This window comes from Crocodylus siamensis, chromosome 9, assembly GCF_052110815.1.
Source record: "Crocodylus siamensis isolate JL-2025a chromosome 9, ASM5211081v1, whole genome shotgun sequence".
In the NCBI taxonomy this organism is placed as follows: Eukaryota; Metazoa; Chordata; order Crocodylia; family Crocodylidae; genus Crocodylus; species Crocodylus siamensis.
In genome coordinates, this window is record NC_143403.1 from 39569 (window position 1) to 61076 (window position 21508).

The 21508-nt window shown below is 53.2% G+C and overlaps 1 protein-coding gene across 6 annotated transcripts; it reads right to left on the reverse strand.

Moving 5' to 3' along the window:
- Positions 1 to 12242: 12242 nt before the first annotated feature.
- LOC149856956 (carbohydrate sulfotransferase 6-like) lies at positions 12243 to 20002 on the reverse strand. Of its 6 annotated transcripts, none has more exons than XM_090062244.1 (2): positions 19650 to 20002; positions 12243 to 14460 (listed from the first exon to the last, which is right to left on the reverse strand). In XM_090062244.1, the coding sequence occupies exon 2, from the start codon at positions 14431 to 14433 to the stop codon at positions 13252 to 13254; it is 1182 nt and encodes a 393-aa protein (XP_089918370.1). In that variant the 5' UTR covers positions 14434 to 14460; positions 19650 to 20002; the 3' UTR covers positions 12243 to 13251. The 6 variants fall into 6 exon arrangements, with proteins under 6 accessions (XP_089918370.1, XP_089918365.1, XP_089918366.1 ...); XM_090062239.1 differs by lacking the exon at positions 19650 to 20002 and adding an exon at positions 17330 to 19630; XM_090062240.1 differs by lacking the exon at positions 19650 to 20002 and adding an exon at positions 16678 to 17289.
- Between the last annotated feature and the right edge of the window lie 1506 nt (positions 20003 to 21508).

Here is a 21508-nt window from a genome sequence, read left to right on the forward strand (position 1 = left end):
AATCCGCAAGTACGCATGAGAGGCTGATCCCACTCACGTGACAAAAACATCGAGAGAAACCACGACGATGCATAGGATTTGCCCAGACAAGGGGCGATGGATGTACGCATGCGCTTGCCTCTGAGCCTGATCAGCTGACCACCGAGTCAATCGATGATGTCCCTCAGTGCGCGTGCGCAGCAATCAGACGAACTATGTCGAACATCTGTATAATTGACTCGTGCGTGCGTCCTGCGAATCAGCGGACGCTGCCACAGCGGCGATCGTGGATGAGTGACCTCACGACAAATACTGAAAGTACGCACGCGCGTTGGGAATAACCACTAAAGGGCACTCTGCGGCCAACACTCGGGAAACGGGAAGGATAGATGCTCCCCCACTCTCTCCGAGCGCCCAGCCACAGCAAATCAGGGCTCACCGCTGCTGTGCGAGAGAGCGGTAGCAGCGTAAAATCATGACTGAGCGAGACCCAGTGTGTATGCGCCGTACAGTGCAGGCTCCCGCTTGTGCCGTGAAAACATCTATGAACGGTCATGAAGACGCGTTCGCACTTGGGAGGGGCCGGTGCACCGGCTTTGCCCTTCAGTGAGCAAAATAAGTATGCGTGCGCGGACGTTGACAGGTTGATGAGCTATCACTGCGCCTGCTCCTGGGCAGAGCAGCACTGGGGTTCTCCGGGCAATCACAGGTTTTGTGCGCACGCACACGGGGTAGATCCCCTCCTCCCTCCCGGACTACTGTAGTCTCTGCTTCTCGAAAGCCGCCACGACCCCTTGTGCCGCCTGATCTGCCAGTCTGCTGTCTGCATCCTGACCCGCGCGCCGGTCTGTTTTCCGTTTCCACCCCGTGCCCAGTCCCACCTGCTGCTCTACTTTCTGCTCCCACCTCGGCGCACGGATAGCAGACCGGCTGCGGCCGGGGGGACCCTTGGCAACGCAGCACGGTTCTGCCCCGAGGTTTCTCTCACCGACCTCCTTGGCAACGCAGCACCCGCCCGGCAGCAGCGCCCAGGCTGCGTAGCTCCGGTCCGCCCCCAAAGCGGCTCCCGGGTCAGCCGCGCCCCTCTCGCGTGTTCCGCCGTCGCCTCATGCCTCACGTCCCGCCCCGCCGCAGCCAGGTCCGAGTCTGTTCCCTTCACAGCTTTTACTCGCGGAGCCACAGCTCGCGCCCGCGGGACTCCAGACCCACCCACCCGCAGGGAGCAGATCTTTCCTTTCATGCCCGGACAAGGGCTTGTGTGGGCCATCGCTTGTGCTGCAGCTGCGGTGGGGAGAGGCAGGTCTACGCCGGGGCCCTCACCCCGCACTGCTATTCGTGCTGCACTGAGTATCAAACCACCTGCCAGGCCGCAGGAGCAGCATTTCTGTTCGGGCAATGCTGGGGTCATGGTTCAGCCCGTTGCCCGGACCCCTCTGACCGCTCCTGCTGCCGCTGCAAGGGACCCGCTCTTCTTCTCACCGTCTTGATGCTCTGGAGCTGGCCTGTGTGCGCAGATCGGCGGCCTGTGCTGCGCCTGAGCCTGGAGCTCCTGTTTCACAGCCTGCACATGGCTTTCATGTCCTTCCACTGACACTGTCTTGGGTTTTGCTTCGAGCTTATCCTAAACGATACAACCCTAGCCCTCCGCTTCTGTCCCTGCCCCTGTCCCTTGGCCGCAATGCGCGGCGTGACCACAGGAGAGCAACACTGAGCCGTCCCCAGGAGCCGCCAGCGCGTCCCCGCTGCAGTGCCCGGCCCGAGCCACAGAGGGGCAGCACCGAGCGCGCTCTCCTGTTCTCCGCCTTGAAGCCCCAGTGCGGCGCGGGAGGAAGCGCGGGACGGCGGCACCGACAAGAGCGTTTTCTTGTCGTTCCCCCACCCCCATACTGTACAGGGGTGCACACCACACCTAGGAGATATGTTTGAGCTACACGCATTAATATATAGCAATATGCAAACATACCGCTGTGCAAATACCTCCATCTATTTCCCTTTTGGATAGAGACAGTCACAGACAGACAGTAGTAGGATCACTACGTTCGTTACGGTGTGTATTCTGCGCGCGCGCGCACACGTACACCCGTTACATACATTTCTGTAGTTTCGAGTCAGTAGTCAACGATCAGTACCGGCTCTTGAAAACCCTGTTCTCAAAATGTTACTTATTTAACACCAAGGATCTCCAGCTCTCCACTTCATTAGATTTTTGACTGAACCACAGGGTGGGGATTCATATCTTTTGACATTTTAAAACGGAATTTCCATGCAAATCGTGATAGGAACGACACATTCAGAGCGGAGCAGAGCAGGTCACTCCAGCCCCCTGGTGACACCGCGATACTGTTCCACAGCAAGGGGCTCACTCTCGCCTCTAGGTTTCCTTGCAGTATTTACACAGCGAACGACAGCGGGTTTTCCTTTTCTCGAGCAAAGAGAAATCCAACGTTCATCGTGTTGCTAACGCCAACTTCAGAAGAGAGGCTGACAGGCCCCCGCGCCGGGGGAACGCCATCTCCCGCACGACCCGTTGCGGTCCGCGCAGGGCGGGCGGCACGAAGCCGGCTTTGTTCCGGTCCCTTCTCTCCTGGCTCCAAGCGCGGCCTGCCCGGGACTCTCCGCCGCAATGCCCGGCGCGGCCACAGGAGAGCGGCTCTGAGCCCGGTTCCTTCCCCGCCTTCAGCCGCTGCGTCAATGCCCCGACGGGACCACAAGGGGGGGCAGCACCGAGCAGCGGGTTCGCCTCTCCTCCTCGGCACCGCTCCTCGTGGCTGCAGTGCTCGGACTGAACCACGCGAGAGCAGCACTGAGCCGGGTCTCTCTTCGTACAAAGTCTCTTCGTACAGGCATCAGTATGCGGTTATGCGCAAAGATGAGAGGGATGCATCACGTGCCACTTACGTATCTATTAACCGCACATCTTCATATATATAGAGGCAGACCCAGCCACAAAGATATCTGAATACCTAAAGCGACTGCCCTTTTTTCAGAAAGAGACCGAGGCAGCGAGTCGCAGGAGCGCTACGTTTATTACATCCTGTATTCTCCCCGCACGTTGTACACATATCGACGACACGCACATCTCTGCTGCACTTGTCAAGTCCTCACAACGAAGAACACGGTCGCTCCCGACCCGCTTTTAGACGTTTCCTACTGTACCGCGCGGATCCCCGGGGAGAGCGCTGGAACCACGGGAGGGCAGCGCCGAGCAGCCGTTTTTGTTTTTAAGTGCCGTGCGCGGAGGCACAACACACCTGTGATAGACACTCACCGCACAGATTCGTGTACAGATCAGTGATCTGCAAGTGTTATGGTAGAAGAAAGCTTAGATCGCCTTCCCCTGTCCAGAGAGACAGCCCTGGCGTCCCTGCGTTCCCCGTGGGCTGTTGTACACGCGCTTGTGCTTCTCACACACATCTCTGCACAGGTTCACGTTCTCCACAGCGAGCGCACAAGGAAGAGCACAGTCATTCCGATGCCGGTTAGCACTGGACTATTTTACGGCCCAATCTCTCCTCCGGCGTTTGAAGAATTTCTTGCAGAGTTTAATGAACAACAACGGGATTTTCTTGTCTCGCGTCTGCAAAAGAGAAATCCGGTGCTGATAGTGTAGCTACCGCCAGCCTCAGAAGAGGGGCCTGGCGGCCACCGCGCCGTGGCAACGCGGTCTCCCGCCCGCCGCAGCACCCCAGGACCGACCGGGTGCGCGGAACAGCAGCGGGACTTGGGCTCTGGGCACGGCGCACGGGCAACCTGCTAAAGGGGGCCGCTGGGGATCGTAGTCGGACCAATCGGCACGCAGACTTGTCCAGACACCCAATCTCCGACAGCCAATCCGAATACGAACAAGGAGAGCGAGCTCCTGGACCCGCCTCCTCTGGCAGAGGCCAATCAGAGCGAAGTAGGGCGGAGCGGCACTGACCCGACCCACAAAACCCTCGCAGCCAATCGCCTCACTCCTGACAGGGACCAATGGGAGCATGAGCTTCCGATCCCGGCCGCGCCGCACTCACCGGACTGGGTTCAACGTCTGTGAATCGTGTGTCCGCCCCGAGCAGCGCGACCTGGCCTGGCCCCGGCCGCGGGCCCTGCCCGAGTTCCGTCCCGAGCGAGCGACGCCTTTGTTTTTCTTCTGGCTCTGCCTTTATCTCCCGCCTGCCTGAGCTACAAGTGCGCGGCCGGAGCTGGTTTTTTTCTCTCTCTGCTCTCATCTCTTGGCTGTGAAGCGCGGCAGCCCGGAGCCGGTTATTTACCAGCAGGCAGTACTGCCACACTGCAATGGCACGGGAGCGGGGCACTAAGCTGGGTTTTATTTTCTCTGGCTTTCTCCGTGCCGCGATGCACAGTTTGCAGCACAGGAGGGTGGCGCAGAGCCGGCTTAGTTCCCTGCCCGTATCTCCGGGCTCTCCAAGGCCCGCTCCAGCGCCAGGCGGGCAGCGCGGAGCCAGGCCCGGCGCGGCCACAGGAGGGCGGCTCTGCGCAGGGCTTTGTCTCCGCCTTCACGGGCGGCGTCAATATCCCGACGGGACCACAGGAGGGCAGCACCGAGCCGCGCGTTCGCCTTTCGTCCTCGGCGCCGCTCCTCCTGGCTGCAGTGGTCGGAGCGCACCACAGGAGGGCAGCACCGAGCCAGGTTTTTCTCCATACCGAGTACGGCTGCGGACGATACCTGTTATATAGGCACTAACTGCAGAAAGTCGTATGCGGTGATATGCAAAGATGATAGCTGAACAGCTGTATCACTATCGACATGGACAGAGACGGAGAGAAAGGTAGTAACAGGGTTACTGTGTTAATTATGGTGTATATTACACACACACACACAATCTGCATGTCAGTAGACACACAGGTCCCTACTGGATACATCTCTGTACAATCTTGAAGTTTTCCAAAGTAAGCATGGCAGTCAGTCAGTGAAAATGTAGACTGAGGAGTTGGTGGGAGTCAAAGGGTGAGAGACAGGCTTGAAGGGGGATGAACAGTGGAGAGATACATTTCTCACAAGAAAACCACTCTCTCTCAGTCCCGATCCTCAAAGGAAACTTACAAAACACTTTCCAGGGATGAGCCTATGAACTCCACTTCATCAGCCTCCTGGACACTTAAAATCATTGACTAAATATAGACATTGACTTTATGACACATTATAACCCGCCTGACATCGGACTCCCCAGGTACCTCTCCAACCCGCCCCTCACCCATTGACTCCTCAGTCTACATTTTCAATGACTGCCTGTCTTATACGCAGATCAGACCAGCCTCTGGCTTCTTTACTTTTCATGGCGTCCAGGAAGAGCACACACCGACTGCTGAAACTTCCTTAGCCTGACGAAGAGTTTTTGAACCCGAAAGCTTGCTTAATAACTGTTTTCCAACTGTTTCAGTTGATCTAATAAAAGATATCAGATTCACCCAGAGAACCTGGTCTGCCTATGTCCTTAGACCAACACGGCTACACAACCTACACCCCTGTACACATTAGTATATATATTTTATATGCAGATATAATGATACAGGAGTACCTATCTATATCAATTTCCCCCTTTGAAGAGAGGTAGCAATAGGATCACTGCATTTCTTATGGTCTGTGTTATCCACACACATTCTATGCACATCTATACATACACATCACATGCATCTCTGTACAGTGTCAAGTTCTTCCAGGTAAGTACTCTACAAAGAACACTGTCACTTCAACCCCCTCCAGTGACTTCTGGAAGACATCTTAGAAATAAAAAGAAATAAAGACAAGAGTCACACCCAGCCACCTTGCTGGGAAAAGGCTGCAGCAATGATAGGAAAAGAGACAGCCACTAGCCACCCAGAGACACAGGACAAAGTAGTTCGCAGTGCTGAAGGGGAGCCTGTGGCAACAGTGACAGGTAGGCAAAGACACAGGCACAACCCTCTGCCTCAGCACAAGCAGGGGGGGGAGCGCAAAAGTTGCACCCAACTGCCGTGTTCGATCCCCCCCAAACCATCCACCCTCTGCCACTACGTTAGACCTTCCCAGAAGGAACTACCCGCCCCTCTCAAAAGGCTGGACAGAGAGCACTCAATCTACAGCAACTAATTCCCTGTGCTCCACATGGGGCATGCATACAATAAAAGGTACAAGGACAAGTGCAACGAGGAAACAGGAGATGGGGGTCAAAGGAGATAAGGTTTCAACTCAGTCAATGGGTCGTGTTCCTGTTATGCTCTTCCCTGCACAAATTCAGGCTGTTCTGCTGCAACCTCCCCAGCTGGAAGAGGGGAGCATTTGCACTGCACTGTCATGGGTCACTCCACAGGTATTGGGACAAGTGTGTGCGTGCCTATTTTTGTCGTACGAAAATAAAAAATTGCCTCAAAACTGCTGTCCCTTATTATTCCCAGAAATTGCCAAATCAGCATGCAAAGTTTCCAAATTCCCCCCAAGAATTACCCAATTACCACATCACCTCCCACAGCTACCTCACAGCTGCCAAACCACTGCCCCAAGCGACTGTGCCCCTGCCTTGGCACTAGCACCTCAGCATGTGGATGACAATCTTCCAGGAAACCAGGAAGTCACCAGGGAGAACAGAGATGAGGGAAGAGGCCAATCCAATGCCTGCACGTGGGGTGCACAGCTCCAGAGAGAAGGAGCGGATCCTGGCGGTGTCAGGTTAGAGCTCTCCCCCTTTGTCCCTCTCACCTATTCACATCCATAGGGAGGCGAACGCTCCAAGCAGTCGATGCTCTGTTGTACTTCACAGCATCCCTGAGGATGATCGGTACTCGAGTTCCCCGGGTACTGATGTTAGTATCGCACTTCTTCCGATTGGCCTTCAGAGTGTGCTGGAATCTCTTCTCCCCACCTCTAGGGCAGTGACCATTGCCAAGTTAGGAGTAAAGGAGCTGTTTTGGGAGCCAGTTGTCAGAAAACCCCCTGACGTGCCTGTCCAACAGAGCTGGTGCTGTATAAACACGGTTTCAATGCTCGTAGTGTTTGCTTGAGCCAGAATGCTGACCTTTGCTCTTCTGTCCTGCCAATATGAAGGATATTCCAGAGATATCACTGGTGGTGACGGTCCAAGGCTTTCAGGTATTTCTGATACGCTGTCCGGATTTCACACCCATACAATAGGGTAGAGATCACAGCACCCTGACAGACAAGATGTTTGGTTTGGGTCCTGATGTCACAAGCATTGAAGACATGATTTTGGAGACGTGCAAAGGCAGCACTGGTAGATTTTATTTTATACTGAATATCCTGGTCTACGCTTACATTTTGGGAAAGATGACTAGGGTAGGGGGGGATTCTCGACATTCTCCAAGGATGTTCTCCTCTAACTGTAATATTCAAGGGAGGAGCTGAATGGTTTGGGGTAGGCTGGTAAAGGATCTTGCTTTTTCCATTAAGTACTTAGGTTTTTACTGATTTTTTCAGTCTAACTTATCTTGCCATTAAAAAAAATAAATAATTTGAGTTTTAGGGCTTACCCTGCTAAGTCTGTCCATTTCACAGGAGATGACTTCAAGAGACAAAGCGAAGCTTGTGGGAGCCAGGGGAATTTGAAAACTGAAGCGGGCAGGCGAGGCTTCAACATTCTGGGTCTCTGCAGAGCAGGACCCACCCTTGCCCAGCATCTGCCTTTCCAGGTGCGTTTTGGCTTGGCAAAGGGCAAAGCAGAAGCCTAAAAGCAACCAGGAAGCGGGTATGCAGAACAACAGGAAAAGACAGCACGGTTCATCTTCACTCTCAGAAAAAAAGAGTCCTGAATCTGATGTTAATCCAACGCTGTGGCAACAATCCAGTGCTGCTCCTCATCCACATGGGCACCAACGACATGGCTCGCAGCGCTCCCAGCCAGGTCATGAGGTGCTGCAGGGATTTGGGAGCGGGGCTAAAGGGTGACTTCAATTACCCGGACATCTCGCGGGAGGACCGCTCAGCCAAATCCGAGCGGTTGCAAAGCTTCCTCTCATGCATGGATGACCTCTACATGACTCAAGAAGCCTACGGGCCAACGAGGGGCAAAGCGCTGCTCGACCTGGTACTGGCTACTGGGGATGACCTAATCGGCAACCTAGCGATCGATGGGAAGCTGGGTGACAGCGACCGCAAGCTGATCACCTTCACCATCTGCCGTAAAGCTGGCAAATCAGTCAGCAACATGGAAGTCCTTGACTTCAGGAAAGCCTACTTTGACAAGCTCAGGAGGCTTGTTGGTGAGGCCCTCAGGGACCATGACCCCAGGAAGAGGGGAGTTCAAGAAGGGTGGTTGCTCCTCAAGGGAGCGATCCTCAATGCACAAGCTAAGTCTACTCCACCTTGGAGGAAAGACAGCAGGAGGGCTCAGCAGCCCCCCTGGCTCTCCAGGGACCTAGCAGACCTCCTGAGGCTAAAAAGAAAGGCCTACAAAGTATGGAGGATGGGATTCACCTCCAAGGAGGATTATTCTGCGCTGGTCTGGCCCTGCAGGGAGCAAACCAGGAAAGCCGAGGCTGCGACTGAACTCTAGCTACCTTCGAGCATCGAGGACAATAAAAAGTCCTTTTTCAGATATGTGGGGAGCCAGAGGAAAAGCAAGGGCAACGTTGGACCCCTGCTGAACCAGATGGGACAACTAACAACTGATGCCCAGGAAAAAGCCAACCTATTATATGGGTACTTTGCGTCGGTCTTTCATCAGTCCCAGGAGACGCCCATGCCCGCTACGGGACAGGGAGGTCCGGATGGGGGAGATCCCCTGCCCTTCATAAATGCTGACCTCGTGAAGGAACATCTTCAGAAGCTGGATACCTTCGAGTCAGCCAGCCCTGACAGCCTACACCCCAGGGCACTCAAGGAGCTGGCGAGCGTCACAGCCCAGCCCCTGGCACGGATCTTCGAGAGCTCCTGGCGCCCTGGTGAAGTGTCCGAAGACTGGAAGATGGCCAATGCGGTGCCTATCTTCAAGAAAGGGAGGAAAGTGGATCCGGCAAACTACAGGCCCATCAGCCTGACTTCTATCCCAGGGAAGGTCTTAGAGAAGTTTATTAAAGAGGCCATCCTTAACAGACTGGCCGACACCAACATCCTGAGGGCTAGCCGGCACGGGTTTGTTCCAGGTAGGTCTCGCCTGACCAACCTCATTTCCTTTTATGACCAGATAACCTATCACCTGGACAAGGGAGAAGAGATTGATACTGTATATCTTGACTTCAAAAAAGCCTTCGATCTAGTATCCTGTGATCACCTCTTGGCGAAATTGGCCAACTGCGGCCTTGGCTCCACCGCGATCTGTTGACTGCAGAATTGGCTCCGTGGTCGGGCCCAGAGGGTAGCAATTGATGACAGTCACTCATCGTGGTGCCCTGTGACCAGTGGGGTCCCCCAAGGCTCTGTCCTTGGACCCATATTGTTCAACATCTTCATTAATGATGTGGACACTGGAGTCAGGAGCGGACTGGCCAAGTTCGCCGATGACACCAAGCTTTGGGGCAAAGCATCCACACCTGAGGACAGGCGGGTGATCCAGGCTGACCTGGAGAGGCTTAGCAAATGGGCAGACGAGAACCTGATGGTGTGTAACACTGAAAAATGCAAGGTTCTCCACCTTGGGAGGAAAAACCTGCAGCATCCTTATAGGCTCGGCAGTGCTGGCTAGCACTACGGAAGAAAGAGACTTGGGGGTCATCACTGACCACAAGATGAACGTGAGCCTGCAATGCAATGCTGCGCCTAATCAAGCGACCAAAACGCTGGCTTGCATCCATAGATGCTTCTCAAGCAAATCCCGGGATGTCATTCTCCCCTTGTACTCGGCCTTGGTGAGGCCGCAGCTGGAGTACTGCATCCAGTTTTGAGCTCCACAATTGAAAAAGGATGTGGAGAAGCTTGAGAGAGTCCAGAGGAGAGCCACGCGCAAGATCAGATCAGGTCAGGAAAACAGACCTTACGATGACAGGCTGAGAGCCATGGGACTCTTTAGCCTGGAAAAGTGCAGGCTCAGGGGTGATCTGGTGGCCACCTATAAGTTTATCAGGGGTGACCACCAGTTTCTGGGGGAACGACCGTTCACCAGAGCATCCCAAAGGATGACGAGGTCGAACGGTCATAAACTACTGCAAGACTGTTTCAGGCTGCACATAAGGAAGAATTTCTTTACTGTCCGAGCCCCCGAGGTCTGGAACAGCCTGCGATCGGAGGTGGTTCAAGCACCTACAACGAACACCTTCAAGAGCAAATTGGATGCTTATCTTGCTGGGATCCTATGACCCCAGCTGACTTCCTGCCCTTCGGGCTGGGGGCTGGACACGATGATCTTCCGAGGTCCCTTCCAGCCCGAACGTCTATGAAATCTAGGAAACAAGAGACAAAATGCCCAAGTACCCTCACAGCAGTAACATCCCAGAAGTAATATAGACCAGAAGATGCCCCTGTGCCTCTGGTAGCAACATTCTGCCCATAACAGGGACCAGAAGGTACATTTGTACCTGCTGTAACCATGCTGCATTAGAAATAGGGACCAGAAGACATTTCAGAACCAACAAATACCTCAGTTATGCCACTGCAACAAAATCAGACATTGGACATCCCTCCAGTGGGTTACTGGCAGCTTCCCTGTGAAAACATACCACAGCCAGCAGCATTCTGCTACAGGACGGCACTACAGAACAAGGATGGCTACATTATTGTTTGTTTTACAACATTAAATAGAGCATTGCCCTTTAATAGCACCTCCCACCCCCCGCCCCCAAAGGGCAACCGCGCCAAACCTTGTCAGCAACCTCTTATCGGAAACAAGGTTCCCCATATTCCTGCATCAGTGTACCTCAGAAACATGAAGTGCTGTAAATCTCACCAACTGTGCCTCCCTGTCCCCCAAAATAAAAGTACCTCGCACCCCACCGATGTGGTCCAGGCATAAAAGAATAAAGCCCCCACCAAGCAATAGCGTGGGGCCTGACTGTGGCCCTTCCTACCTCCAGAAATGAGTTCTTCCTCCATAAAAAATGGTGCTCCACGGCCCATTAAGCAGCAGCCTCTACAGCAGTGGTTTTCAACCTGTGTCCATGGACTCCTGGGGGTTCACAGATTGTGTCTAAAGGATCTGTGAAAAATGACTAGGATAAACCAAAAATATGTGAATACCCACATTTACAATTCAAAGGGGTCTGACCCCCCATTCCATTTTTTTTATAGGTCCAAAATGCATCTGTCCCCCGAGGGTATCAAGGACTCAAAGCCTTCCGCCCTCACCCAGCCCCACTGGTCTTTACCGACAGAACCAAAATGCAGGAGCAGGACCTCAGAGGCACCTCTGAAAGATGATCGGCGTGAAAGCCTCAGCATGCGCACATAACTGTGCAGTAAACCACACATATACTGAGCTCTGAGAATGTATGTATGGACAAGTCTTTATCACTGACATGAGTGTAGTCAGTCACCATCTGAATAGGAACATAACTTGAGGACAAATCCTTTCTACAAAATTTGATTCCTCCATTTTTTTCTCCATAGTTTCTCGTGTAGCTTATTTAAATACAGATATGTGTCTCATCATCATCAGGCATGTGCTTCATCATCCACACGTCTCATCTCTCATGCTAGATGTGCAAGGAAAAGACCTTGCAAAGTAAGAAGAAATATTAGGACTGTTTCATTTCCTCAGTTAAAAACACAGCCGAGCCTTTTAGAACGCGTGGGAACAGCCTTGTGCCAGAGGATGCTCAACGTCACATGCTCTAGGGTCTTCTTCTCTCTCACCCAGCAGGCTTGATTTGTGACACAGCCTTTGCAGCGAAGGGTCCTGCTCCCTCCTCACTGCCCACGTTAAAGTACAGGGGAGAAACAGGCCTTCAAAGCTGCAGCTTGTGCTGCTGCTGGCTTGAGTCCCTTGGGACAAAGAGGGGCCAGTCAGAGCTTTGACTTTTTATACTTGCCTGAGGGTGCTGAACTGAATCGTGGCTTGCCAGAGGTCCCTGGGAAGAAGGCAGGCATCTTGCTGGCTGCTGAGGGCTCGTTTGGTTTCTCTTTTTCTTTTAGGACGTGTCAGATGACCCCCAAGGCTGAACCACCCACACCTGGCACTGTGCTGCAGATGGCATAAATGTGAGGATCAAAGGAAAGCGGTGTGTGGAGCCCTGTCATGGAGAAGCAAGAGGTCTGGGACCCAGCCAGTTACATCACGTCAGTGAGGATTTGCTTTACCCATTTCCAGAGCCAACAGTACAATGACTTTTCTCCATTCCTATTAAGTGTGTATTCAATACTGAGTCAATGCAGAATATGCTACTGTCCATCATGAGATGCAGAGGGTTAAAAAAAAAATCTTTATTTCTACTTTGAAACCTGTTTGTACTGAATAATCTTATACAGCAGTATAAATAACACCCAGGTTTCCAAGGCAGACATCCAAGATGTCTAAAGTAGACTTCTTAAATCTGTTGGTGATTTTAATTAATTATTCACCATTCAGCGCCACAAGTAGAGAGTTATTTAAAAAAAAAAACAACCCTTGGGTTACACTCTAAGAGCAAAAACATTCCTATTCTATATCGTGGAATTAGAGGCTGGAGCAAATAACCTAGCTGGTCTTTCGAGGCTTTTGCCCTCATGATTCCACTTGTCTTAATATTATGCTTTGGGCTTTTATACTGTCATGCAAAACTCTCTGGTCACTCACTGAAATGCCTAAGGAGGATCCTGCTACTCAGATAAAAGCACAGGGAAACTTACTTGCAAAATCCAGTTGCTGCTTTCACAACTGAACCAAAATAATTTAGTTAGAATTAGTCCAGTTTCTTCAAGGTTTTCTGTTACTGAAAATGAAAACAAATTAAAAGGATAAACCAAATTTTCAAAAAACACAGCTGTGTGATAGCTCTTCAAATAAAGTTGCAGATCAGGGGATACCGGGAACACCTAAACGTGAAGTAAGTGGGAAGTTTCTGTCACAATTATTTCCTTGACATCAATTTTGGAGATGATGATAAAATTCTCAAACATCTAAAAGTTGTAATATTGCGATAAATAATTAAACGTCTTTTCTTTCACCACTGAAAGGTATAGCTTAACCTCTACGTGATCTTAACTAGACAACATTCAGACCAGCTCATCTCAGCCATAAGTCTGCACACTGACAAGTTTCTTGCTGCATTTATTTTTCCCCCCACATTCTGCAGTGTGTGAATCTGGAAAAGAAATGTTTCCATTACTTGGAGAAACAGCAGCTAGGGCCAGAATTAAAATCAACAGTCACATCTTTGCAAGTTATTACACATCACATAGTAGATAAAACTTCCCACAAAATCTCGCAAGGATTAGTTCTTTGGACTGAATGACGACCAGCTGAACTGGTTTCTCCGCCTTGGCAATACTAAATCCAATGACAAATCTTTCTGTTCTTTTTCTGAATCCACTAGTTGATAGCCAAGCATGTTTATAGCACCTCTGCAGACTTCTTGAATTTTCTTAATTTTCTGGAAGGAAAGAACATTTCTCCAGGCCTGAGAAACATTGACTGCATCACGGGAGGTGATTTTAAAGGCTTCCTTTTTCTTTCCTGGTCCTTGTCCATGTGTAATATTATAAATCCAGCTTTCAAGCCTGGGGGCCAAACTGAGATCTGCAAATTTATACATTTCTGAGATTTCTGACAGGGGATCTCTTACAAGATCTTCAAAACGGATCATCAAATAACGATTTTTTAGGAAATCTGGAGGTTTTTGAGTAGCTGTCTCATAAATCTGCACATGACTTCTACAAATTTCCTGCATGACTAGGTATTTGCTGTCCTCCACTTTAGTGCCGTTGGTGTTCAGAACTATTCCGTTGTCACGGGTTAAGGCTTTTACAGATTGTTCTCGTGACTTAACTACAGCCCTGGGGTCACGCACCAAGTGAATGATTTTGAGGTTCAAGGAGGGGTCAGTAAAAAGCGGGTACAGAACCTTCAGATCAAAGAATCGGACCTCCTTGATGACAACGTGACTGTAGGTTTTACAAGCTTCCTCTACTTTGCTGAATGGGTATTTGCCACAAAGAGTCTTGCAGGCCATTTCATTTGTAATATCCATGCGTTGAAAGGAATCGCAGGCAGGAGCAGAGCAGAGAGCCCGACTCACTGCCCACTGGAAGAGATCGGACAAATTTCGCTTCCAAGGCATGTATGCGTCAAACACGGACATGTCACATAAAAAGACAGACCTGACTAGGTCTCGCACTGCCATGTGTAAGACTTTGGCACTATTCTGGTACATAGTTACCCACACGTGCCAGGCAGGCTCCATCAGGTAGAAGACATCAGGATGCTGGCTGAAGAGCTGGCCAACGAAGGAAGATCCCGATCGCCAGGAGGAGAGAATGAGGATGTGAACCTGAGATGGCTTTTCTTCAGAGTGAGGCAGGAAGCTGCTGTGCCGAGCGTACATGAACAGTAATAATCCCGTCTGAATCGTAATGAAAATCACAACCACGGTGCTGGAAACCCGAAGCCTTGCCATACTCAATGAAAAAAAGCAGTCAATACCCTAGGAAAAAAGTTAGGAAAACGCAGCTTAGTACTTGGTACCAAGTCAAGACTCCTGGAGAACGAGTGACAAAATACAACCAACAAAATGCCCAGCAAGCAGTGTCACCCCCGCCTTCTGCTACCACCCAGCAGCCGTCATTGCCAGCGTGCCTCCTTTGGGCTGCTGCGCTGCCTTCAGCAGCTGGTACCTTCCCAAGGCACAGTCTGCGTGGAGCTGGAGCAGCTGCTGAGTGGAGCTGCCGCCGGAAGCTCTAGCGACTGGAGGGTGCAAGCCACTGTTGGCCTCCAGAACTACCTCCGGAGCAGGCTAGGTAAAGCACAGCACAGGCAGGGAGCAAGGGGCGTTCACAGGACACATTCGATGGGCACTGCCACAGTGCATGGGTCTAGCTACAGTTCAAGAATCAGAGCACTTCACTGCCTGGCTTCAAGAGTCCTAACCTTGCTGCATACATGCATCCTCCCCCCCACCCCCCATGGGTCGGTTCAGCTGGCACCAACCTGGAACTCCACACATTGCCCTTGAATGCCTTTCCACTGCTGCTCCTCAAAGGGGCAATGGTCATGAGGCACCAGCTAAGGAAAACCCCAAGGGACTGGGGGGACCTTCACACTGCTAGGGCTCCTGCTCCTTTAACTATCAGAGGCAGCACTACGGGGCCACCTGCCCTGGCGTGGACACCGCTCTGCCAGCAGAAGGATTGTTTTTCTGCCCCTAGAAGCAAGCCTGCTGCCCCCAAAAGCAGAGGTTCTGCAGCAGAAGCTGCCTCCTGCCGGGAGAGCTGTGTCTGCACGGGAGCTGGCTGGCAGAGCAGGCTGCACACAGAACATGTGAGGAACAGGTTACTTGGTAAAGAGCTGAACCTTACACATGGGCAGAGTCTGAGGAGCTCCTGCCTCTAATACTTTCAAAGCTGCACCAACAAGCCATATCATATCCTACGTTCCCCATATGTACAGCAAATTTCAACACAGTCCTAATTCCCAAGACTAGGCTGGTAAGAACACTTGTGGTTTTTAAGCAGGAAGCCACTTTCAATGTTAGGTGGAGCAGAGCCCCTGCTCCTTTCTGATCAGTCAGCCTCTGCTGGGCTGCAGGTACAGCCTAGTCTTTCCAGCTGGCACATGACAGTGAAGAGGGTAATTGTGAAACTGAGAGCCGGGCTTTGTAAGTGATGTCTGCCCTGCCCTGCCCACCCAGCCGACTCCTTGTCTGTGCACTACGGGAGAAACTAGAGAGACTCCGGTGGCCAAGGAGCACACACCCATTCAAACCACATTAAGGGCACACGTGCATCACAAGGGGATCTGGCCAGGTGCACGGGTTTCAGGTGTGTGCGGGCACCGCGCTGCGTTCAGACCGGTGGAGCCCGTCTCCGTGCTGAGTATGCTGGGAGGCAGAGCAGCCGAGCGGGAACCGAACCAGGAAGCTTTTCCTACTGCTCAGCGATGCATTGACAAGCGGGACTAGTGGACCTTCTTGCCTGCAATAAATACCCTGGGATCCAGCCCCAGATTGCTGGTTACAGTCACCAGGTGGTGGTGGCGGTGCACAAGCCCTTTTGCCTTCGCCTGGGCCACAGGCTTCAGGAAATGGTGCAGCCTCCTCTTCCTGATGCCCTTTACTTCAAGGGAACTGCTCCAAGTTGCCGAAAAGCTCGAGCCCCCCCGGCCCCGGGCAGCCAAGCCGACCGCGGCACATCAGGAAGGGCAGGGGCAGCAGAGCAGCACAAAGGAGCGGAGCAGGCAGCCGCGGGGACTGGAAAGGCCGGCCCCGGCCCCGTACCCCGAGCTCCGGGCAGCAGGGTCGCTCCCGCTCCGGGCCCCGGCGGCGTCCGAGAGCGGCTCTCCGTGCCCGGCCCCGGGCGAAACCCAGCCCGGCTGGGAGCCGCGCCGCCGCCAGCGGGCCGGGGCCGGCGGCTGCGGGGCCAGCGACACCCCGGCGGGCCCCGACCCGGGCGGCGAGTGGGAGCGGGCGCACGCAGGGGCGCCGCTCGCAGCGGAGGCGCGGACGGCACGGGACGGGACGAGCCGGCCCCGCCGCCGCGGAGATCCGCGCTGCGCGGACCCCAGGGGCCAGCCCCTTCCCGCCCCGCGCCGGGGTCCCTCGCCACCCGGGGCCGGGCCGGGCACGGAGCCCGCCGTGGGTCCCCGGGCGGGGGGAGCCGAGCGGGGCGGGGCCGGCCCCGTGTCGCCCGCCCCCGGCCCCCCGAACCTGCGCCGTCGCCTCCGGGCGCCGCTGCCGACGCGGCTCCGACCTGCGCGCCGAGACAATGAGCCGCTTTCAGACGTGGCCGCGGCCCCGGCGGCGGGAGGAGCCGGCGAGGGGCCGATCCCGAGGCAGCGCCCCCAGGCCCGGCCCGGCACTGGACAGGCGGCCGCGCGGGCTCCCCCGGCCGGCGGGGCGGCGCTCCAGGAAGGCACCGGCCGCCGCACGCGGCTGTAACGGGCGCGGCGCGGGACCCCGGGGCCGGGGCCGGGGCCGGGGCGCGGAGCGAGGCCAGGCTGCCGGCAACCAGCACCAGCGGGGCAGGGCAGGGCGCCCAGGGCCGGCCCGCGCCGCTCTCCGCAGCCGGGGCTCTGCCGCGGGCCGGTACGCGGGAGGGGGCCCGGCCGGAGCCCGCGACCCGGAACTTCTACGACCACTGCTGGGCTGAACGGGGAGCGCCCCGAGCCGTGCCCGGGGTGTAAGCCCCCGCAGACAAGACTTCCCCGCCGCGCAGCCCCCGGTCCGCGGGCACGGCGGCGAGGTGCCGCCGCAGAGACCGAGCAGAGCGGGACGGCGAGTGCGCGGGGCTGCAGTGAGACAAGCCACAGGGCACCGGGGCGGCCACGGCAGCCGGGACCCGCCGACCCAAAACACTGACCTACGAGTGCAGTCCGGCCGGGCAGCCCCTCTTCCGCAGATGCGGCCCACACTTGAACTTGTCGGCAAAGGCTGGGAGGAGCCGCGCAGCCAGGAATGCAAAGCACTGATGCATTTTTTAACCTGCAAAGCCTGTCTGCAGGTCGCTGCCAAAAACGCTCTGCCGCAGGCAACAAGCACGTGTACTTTGTTAGGAGCTGTATCTTCTGCGGTTTTTTCCATCGCGACACAGTGCCTTCCCGCGGACAGTGGTTTCCAAAACATTAAGCTTTAAGCCCGTGATGGAGAGATCACGCACTTGCCCTCCGAAAGGAACAAATAATGGGCTAGCAGGGTCTCCAACAGCAACAGCAGCAGAGCAGCACAGACAAAGCTCCCTTGAAAGGTTGACCCTGCAACCTCCTGCGGGGCTTTTCTGACTCAGGCTGCATGCAGCTCCTTGGCAAGAGCAGTGCTACATCAGACGGGAAAGGTTCTTTGGGGTAGATGTGATGTATTTTATTAGACCAACTAAGTACTTGGAAAAATTCCCTGCAAGTGTTCAGGCACTTACGCCCTCCTTCAGGCATTAACACCAGCAGTCTCCCTATGCCTGAAGAAGGGCGTCTGCGCCCCAAAGCTTGCAAAGAACATTTTTTCCAAGTAGTTAGTTGGTCTAATAAAAGACATCACATCTACCCGAAGAACCTTGCCTACCTATGTCCTTAGACCAACACAGCTACAACCAAGAAACCCTTTTTAATCAGATGCACATAGGAACTCCTTCCCACTCCGTGCCAGTTACTCCCCCAGCTCCTTGCCTGATCTTCCTTCCCCACCCTATTTCTTCTTCCCACTTTACTCAAGTGGCTCCCAGCCCAGCCCAGCCCATCAGTCTTCCCAGATCCTTTCTTTCCCATTCTGCTCCTCCACCAGCCCCCCCCCCCCAGAGCAGGGTGATGCATGGCACAGCCTCTGCCGAGGAGGGGAAACAGACTCACCCCAGGCAGTACAGCTCTGTGCAGCTCCCAGCATGGGGAACGTGTTAAATACTCTGGCAGCGTCTCTTTCCATCAGAGCCCTGCATAAGGTGGTACTGCTAGTATAAGGCTCCCTTTCCAGGAGCTTTTACACTTTCCCAACATTTACCCCTAAAACCGGAGTTTACTGGACTTGGCACAGTATTTTTGGGAAGGCGAAAGTGTGCTCTGTGCTTTTGCAGATCAGCTGCCCTCACCCCGGGCAATCACTCTTCTTGAACTCTCCTGGTCTCTTCCCCCTCAAACTGCTCCTTCAGAGGACGCTCCTCATCCTCTTCTAAGATTCCTTGGAGGTTCCTCGGGTTCTTCCCTTGGTCCCCTTATCTCTCTCCACCCTTTTCTCTGGGAAAGCTCATCTGCCAACTTGGCTGACAACCTCTGCGCTCCAGACACATCTTGCCAAACAATCTTTAGTTTCTCCCCACAGCTGCTGCTGTTCTCATCTACTGGAAGCCGTGCTGGCCCTTTCTGGAGGGCACCGGGTGCAACCACCACCACCTCTCTTGGTGGCTCTCCAGAATTTAGTTCAAATTCAACATGGCTAAACACAGATCTTTTCAGTGCCATCCTACCCCAGCCCCTCCCTTCGTGATCACTGAACAAGACCATCATTCAGACCCATGCAAGTGTAACAGCTGCAAAGGCTTGCTTGGCTGCAAGCTGTGCCTAAGAATTTTGCAAGGCAGCGAAAAGTTTGCAGAGACTGCAATAGCTTTTTCCCAACGGAAGGTATGCTGTGCATAGCGCATGCTTTTTACTGGAGGATTTGAACTGTAACCGGAGCCCCCCCGTTGCAAACCCAGGGCTCTGATTGGCTACTGTGGCGCCAGAAAAAGCTAAGCGAGGGAAAAGCTGCTGCAGACAGAAGTTGCAGGGGAGCTACACCCGCCTGGAGAGGAGGGCAGGGACTCACCCCCCCCCGCTCCGGCAGAGGGAGCGAAGCTGAGGCTTGCTGGGGAGCGGGCTTCAGAACAGAGGAGTGCCTGAGTCATCCTGGGAGAAGCTGATTCCCCACCCAGGGGACACAGGGAAAGAATGGGGAGTGGTTGGTAAGCGAGCTGGGAGAACCTGCCTAGTCAAGGGCCTGCAGAGGGAAGTCCTCTGTTTGGAAGGAAAAGGCTTGTACTGCAGAGAGGTCTGCAGAGTGAACCGCCTGTCTGCATGTGGAGCTGCTGGGGGAGAGAGAGCGAGCTAGGGGAACCCCAAATCTGCATGGGTGTGTGACACGCAGGACACTTAACCCCTAGTGTTTGCAGGAGGTGCAGTTTTTCAGAAGGAAAGTGAAGAGGCCTCGCCTCTTACCTGCAGTGGCTGATCAGAGACGTGTTTCTTTCGCTGAGTTACCGCGGAAGACCAGAGTCCAGCTTCCCCGGAGCAGCACAAGCCTCGCCTCTGCCACCTAGCGGTGGACCATAATTAAAGCTGTATTGCCACTTACAGGTCCCCGCCATAACCGTGTTACGAGGAGGTGAATGCAGTCACTGAGGTTGCTTGATGCAAGTGGGACCACCCAGTGTGGTGGAAGTATTCATCTACTGTTGCAGTTGTAAGTTCTATTCAAATTGTTGGTTTTATTATTATTTATTGATAACATATATGTCCGTATATAGTTGTGTATAATAAAGAAACCCCTTTCTTTATTGGACTTAAAGTAAATTCTTGGGCAGTGAAGTCTAGGGGGGCACCTCGCCAAGGTACACCCTCGGTGCCAGTAGCCCTGGGAACCCTGAGGATCCAGAATCCGGCACGTTGCCCAGCCTAGCATGCTGGCGAGGGGTACATAAGTTTAAGATAATACTCGGGACAATTGCTCTCATTTTTTTTTCTAGCCAGACTGGACATAAATCACGCTGATTCTTTCCAAATAACATGTCTACACACTCTTTCCTCTCTAACCATTCAAAACCTTCATCCATCTTGTGCCTCAGTTATTGTAACACCCTCTCTGGCCTTGTCAAATACAGCCTTGCCCTGCTACTACTCGTCCAGAATACCCTACAAAGTGTCTGCCACGCTGAGCCATCATTCCTTTCTCAGCCTCCCCTGACTCGCCCCTTTTATTAAATCAAACAAAAGCTATTTGTCTTCGCCTTTGAGGCTCTTCACAACCTATCCTAACCTACCTGTTACTGAGATGCTGTCTCCCATCTGCAGTAGGCAATGAGCCGGCCTCCATTGTTCACTCATTACATTTTCCAACACCATGCTATCTTCCACTTTTCCTATCACATTTGGTGGAATTCAGCGTAAATGTCTGCAAAGCTATATCCTTATCCTCCCTCAAAACTCCTTTTAAGCTCTCCATTCCTGTGGCATCTACAAAAGATGCAATAACAGTTAGGCAGCTGGTGTGCTGGAACTGCTATTTTCGTTCTCCATCATGCTGACAAACATCCTCTCAGTCTCTCCTTGCACTCCTCCTACCTGTATCCCTTCGTCACGTCTTGTCTTAGAGCTGGGCAGTAAGTTTTTGGAGGCAGGGACGATCTGTGTGTTCTGCATGTGTACGGTACTTTGCACCACGGAGACCTGGCCTAAAACTAATGTTCCTGTGCGCTATAGCAGTAGTCTCCAAAGTGAGGCACGCGCACCCCAGGGGGTGCACAAGACGATCCTCTGGGGTGCGGGAAGAAAATATTAGAACTTCCATTTATATTTTTATCTAAAAAAATAAGAAAGAAATTAAGCTTTACTAATATTTAATATATGGATTGACACTGGCACCCTTGCTCAATCTGTATGGAAGACGACCATGTGTCACGGTACGCGAGTAGTACGTGTATATAATTTATAAAATAAATATACATATACTGGGGGTGCGTGCTCAAAATTTTTTTTACTGATAGGGGTGCGCGATCAAAACAGTTTGGAGACCACTGCACTATAGGAATGGGGAAATAAAAAAGTCAAGTACCCCAAAACCAATGAACCAAATTCCTACAGCCACTCTTGACTTCCAGTTATGCAAAATTAAGTCACCCTTTCATGTTTCATGACCAGTATATTTGGCATTTAAGAAACCTAGTTTCTGTCCAATTTATGTTCCATCCTCATGACTAAGCACCAAACAGAACGGGAGAGAGATGAATACTGCTTGTTCACAAATAAGTGCAGTAAAAATGCAGAGCCACTAACTCCGGTGGAAAGTGTGCCTTTTACCT